At 44.5% G+C, this 5,000-nt stretch overlaps 1 protein-coding gene across 2 annotated transcripts in view; it reads right to left on the bottom strand.

The window, feature by feature from the left end:
- Positions 1-911, bottom strand: part of zfpm2a (zinc finger protein, FOG family member 2a) — a 145,156-nt gene extending 144,245 nt beyond the window's left edge. For both annotated transcript variants that reach the window (XM_017413257.3, XM_017413259.3), the window contains exon 1: positions 441-911. In XM_017413257.3, the coding sequence (XP_017268746.1) occupies positions 441-480 (40 nt within the window). In that variant the 5' untranslated portion in view covers positions 481-911. The remainder of the gene's footprint in view (positions 1-440) is intronic.
- Between the last annotated feature and the right edge of the window lie 4,089 nt (positions 912-5,000).

The raw sequence follows: 5,000 nt of genomic DNA, 5'->3' as shown, positions 1-5,000 counted from the left end.
AGTAAAAGAGTGTGTGTGTGTGTGTATTAGAAAATAAAAGCAAGTCCCTTGAAATGGATTATTATCAGCCTGTAAACTTGAGATGAGCCACATGGATTAAAGCGACAGCAGAGGAAATAACTTTGTTTTGTTTTGTTTGTTTGTTTGTTTCTCCATCTTAGCAGCTCGGACTTGTGAAAGTTTCCCTTCCGTCAAGTACCGGGTTGGTCCATCATAAACGCAAACTAAAGACTAGAAGAAGCAATTATTTGCTGTCTGAGGTGAGGGGGAGAGCGGCGCGGAGAGGCGCGGAGAGGAGCGGAGCTGCGCAGCGGCGTGCCAGGCGGCAGCTGAGCGCTCCTCAGCCTCAGCCTCAGACTCACTCCGATCGAACACCAGCCGAACCGGGCTGGGGGACACTAAGAAGACAGAGAAGGGAAGAAAAAAAGAGCCCGACTTACGTTTGATCTGCCTCGGGTTGCTCTGCTTCCTGCGGGACATGGCTGCGGTGCGGCCGCTCAGCGAATCCAGGTGTAGGACTGACAGCTCGATAGCTTTTGGATCATCCAAGCAGTCGGGTGTAGTTTTATATATATATATTTTGTTTTTGTTTTTTGTTTTTGTTTTTGTTTTGTTTGTTTCTCAGTCTGATGGAAACAGAAGAGGCATAAAAAAACAAAAACAACAAGAAGGTACTTTTTGTTTCTTCTTCTTTTACGCACAAGTCTATCGTTCCGTCTGTCTTTTTCCTTTATCTTTCTCGTCTCCCTGGCTCCGGCTCTGACTTTCTCTCCCTCTCACACACACACACGCACACGCGCGCTGTCACAGTCACACAGCCTCCCTCCCTCCCTCCGTGTGTGTGTGTGCGTGTCCCTCCCTGCACGAGGCTCCGCCGCGGTGCGCACGGACCGACCGACCGACCGACTGACTGGGGAGGTGAACGCGTTTCGCGCTTTTGTTTGAAGATAAGGTTTGTTCCTCCCCGGGCGCCGTAGCCGCGGCTTTGTGAACTTCACTTGATCCACGTTTACTTTAACTTCCACTTATTAATTAGTCCCTAATTGGTGCTTTTTTTTGTTTTTGTTTTTAAAGATGGAGCCCTTCTTATATGGACCGAGAAACTTTTTGAAATAATCTTCATTTGTTTATTTTTAAAAACATCATTGATGCTGTTTTAAAATGACACACCAGCTTTTTTTTTTTTTTTTCCTTTTTTGCTTGTTATGCTGCTCAGAGAAGAGGTGCTTGTTACTCTGCAGCATATGGTCCTTTTTTCATATCACCAACCAAATCTTTGTCACAACATCCCTGACACACACCGAGGATTAGCCTCCAAGCAGCCTCGCTGTCCCATAATGCACCCCGGGAGCTGCTCTGTGGACTCACAAAGCCCTGATCCCTATTCAGCTCAGAGCTGTGAGGCGTTACTGAAAGTTTAAACAGTTCCGTTTGAAATTAAAAAACCTGCGTTACAAACTTGCCAAACAGCGGCCCAAAAACCACTTTAAGCGACTGTAACGCGTCCGGAGCAGAGTGGGTTAGTTCGAATGAATTCAACTCCAAAAATACTACACAAAACAGTAAGCAGGGTAGGTAAAAAATATTTAGTTTCTACCTAATATTTGATCAGCTGTCAGACTGTGTTTGTCTACAGTAAGTGTTCCTGTGGAAAGGGTGGAGGGGGAAATAGAAACAGTGAAAAGAAGAAAAAGCTTCAGATTCTAAAGTCGCTCAAACTGGAAATCACTCTCTTCAATTAGCCACTTGGACTGCCAAGGAAGACAAGCAAGTGGCCTGTGAAATTATCTTGTAACCCAATTCCACAAGTTTGGATTGGAGTCTGAAACCAGAGAATAATTTCTGTGGCAGGAAGGGTCAGCGGTGGTTCACCTTGAGGAGAGCGTTTGGACTCGGAGTCTCTTTAATTTGTCTCTTTCCTTTCTCCTCCTCCTCCTCCTCCTCTGTCTGTCTGTCTTCTTTTTTTTTTTATCCTCATATGCAAGCCTTTGGTCTGGCTCCAAACATTGGGACGGTCATCAACAGTGGATGGTTTCAGAGGCCCGGCTTTGTTCGGGATCCGTTTAAATATAGCCAAAGTGCGAAACAAATAGAAAAGCATAGCTGCGCACAGAAAATAAAACCCTCCACGCTCAGCTTTGGTGAACTATGTCAAACCAGTTAGCGGCATCTATAAATAGCGCCCTTTTCTTGGTTATTTCAGGAGCCCGGCGCCCCGAAATCAATAACGATTTTGTGGTAGGAGCAACAACGTGGTGCGAGCGGAGAGTCAAATTGCCAGCTCCAGATTAATTTAACGCCACTCCTAAATCCTCTGAGACTGGAGCGAGCTCCTTCTGTGGCTTGTTTGGAGCCCACTTTGATTGGCAGGTACAAATCTGTGCGAGGAAGCGAGCGCGCTTCTCCGCCGCTCGGACCAGATGGTTGTGATAATTAACATGATACTGATTCCATCGCAGGGGGAAATCACTGACACAGGGTTGCTCACATTAATAGGCGAAGGTATACTGTATGCTGCGTGTAATCTGATTACAGGGGGAAAAGGTTGATTCATTGTGATAAATCATTTGATTAGAACTGCCAAGTCACATTTGGGCAGCAGCGTTTCAGTGTCGGGGCAGAGGCGGTGGGGGTGTGCAGGGTGACTTTACAAGGTTGGATTTTTTTTTAAAAACAATATGTTCCCCCCCCGTCACCCACCTGCACCTGCCTCACTCACAGCCCGACGCAGACTCAACAGTTTAGAACTAAACGTGGAGTTGTCTGTAACTCGTCTAGCTGTCCACCCGCAGCATTGTCCCTTTATTCTGTGTCCTCACCAATAAGGACGCGTCTCATGTTCATAACAGATTAATAATTTATTCCAAGAACGAACTGATGCAGCCTGAGCTCCTCACACACACACTAATGCATCCTCCTATCTGTTCGGAGAATTGTGAACATTTTTAACGTGAAACTACTCAAAACTTCTGTTCCAAACCGCCTCATGGTAGAAGAAAAGACTGAACAGCTACCCAACAATGACAGAGACCCAAGAAAAGACTATTTAAATTGTCAAAAACTGATCTGTACAATTGTTTTTCTTCTCCAGATATTTTATGTGTTACTAAAAAAAACTCCGAATAAAAAAGCAACTTTTGAAGGTAATGTAATACAACTAAAAAGATACAATTGTACAGTTACTTATATATAAAAATACAAATAAAAATTCACATATTTCACCTCTTTTTAAACATAAAGAAATATAATTTTACATATAAATCAGACTCAGCTTTATTGCCATTTAAACCCTCATATGTTTGCAGTGAGGCTACTAAACATAAAAGAATAAAATAAGTATAAAATACAGTAAACTAAAAGTGTCTGGATTAATGTAAAGTATTAAACAATTTATGTCAGGTAATAGCAGCAATTGAAGCTGAACGATGCACAGTGCAGCAACAGTGGCCTGCTGCAGCTTTAAGTGTGTTATCAAGGTGTAAAATGTTCAGTTATTGGGAAAATAAAAAACAAGAATATCAGACTATGATCTCTTTTAAAAAATGCCAACAGTTTCTAGCTTTCATATATTTTTTATTTGGAAAGTCAGTCTCGTATTTTGTGAAGAACAAGACCTTTCTGGACATTGCTTCATTTAAATGCTGTGCTTTTTAATCAGGATTTTTTAAAGATGTGGAGCAAAGTGAAGGTAAGATCGGTCGACCTGATTTGTGTTTCAAATAAATATCAGCTCCTGTGATTTACAGGAAGTCGGAGTGAAAACAGCACGGCCGCCTGCTTTCGGCTAAAAGAAGGGCGCTTAAACACGGGTCACCTGTCCTGACCCTTGTTAAGCTTCAGCCATGTTTTACATATACATCATGGAAAAATAATAATAATTAAAAAAAAAAGGAATCCTAAACTGATCTGGACCAATCAGGGTTCTGTCCTTTCCCACGTCCAGCCTGAGTGTTGGCCTAATAAGAGCTGCAGCCCTTCCTCTCACGCTGCTGGAGCAGTGTGGAGCTGCTGTGCTGACTGAGTAATATCACAGCGGCTCTGGCGTGGCAAATTACTGGGTTGATTTCTTGAAGGGATCACACATGTCCGGTGGCGCTGGAAGTGACAGCCGTGGTGCGGACAGCAGCTCCTTCCTTAAAGAGCAGCCTCAGCAGCTCAACTTGGACATCAGGGCTGCGAGTTTCCCTCTGGCTGTTGGGGATTGGGTCGTCTGTGAGGATGTGTGTGTGTGTGTGTGTGTGGGTGGTGTAATGGTGTAGAGGGATATAGAGGGGTGGGGGCACATATAAAGCTCTTTTGGCCATCCGTAAACAGGGATGCTCCGGTTAGAAAAGCAGGAGAAACACTTCCAGAAACTTCAATTCGGAGCGTTTGGGGACCACATTCAAGGAGATGAGCATTCATTTTATTTATTTTTTAAATTTTTAATGAGGAACACAGGCAGTTTCTGTTATTTACATTCAGTTTTGTGTCTTTTGATGCTGTGGAAATAGTGCCCTCCCTCTGTTATTGTGCAAAAGAAAAAAGCAATCACATGTATTCTAACATACAACTTCTAATAGCTCAAAAACTGTGTTTTGAACCTTCATCAGGAGAAAGTTGCTGGTGCCTGTGCTGGTTGTGGCTGAACTCTCCACCTCCCCAGCACACACACACACACACACACACACACACACACACCCTCCTATATGCAGCCAGCCAGCATCTCCAGCAGCAGTGAGCAAACAGATGTCTGAGAAAGTGCCCACTCCTCTGGCCGTCCTGCCAAAACCACCCGCAGCCCTGGAGGCCTCAGCACCAGCTCCTTCCAGGGAGGCTTCACTTGTCTGCACCACTATCCAGTCTGCTTCCACCTCCCCCCTGCTCCTGCTTCTCCTCCATCTTCTCCCCACTGCTTCCATTTACCAAGGAGCTAAACAAAACAGCAGCAATCAGAAATGCCACACAAGCCCAAAGCATCTTAGGATGACAGGAAAACTTAAAAAAGGGGGGGGGGGGGG

Source organism: Kryptolebias marmoratus, linkage group LG16 (genome assembly GCF_001649575.2).
Source record: "Kryptolebias marmoratus isolate JLee-2015 linkage group LG16, ASM164957v2, whole genome shotgun sequence".
Lineage (NCBI taxonomy): Eukaryota > Metazoa > Chordata > Actinopteri > Cyprinodontiformes > Rivulidae > Kryptolebias > Kryptolebias marmoratus.
The sequence above is the reverse complement of the archived record's forward strand: the minus strand, read 5'-3'. Positions and strand labels throughout refer to the sequence as shown.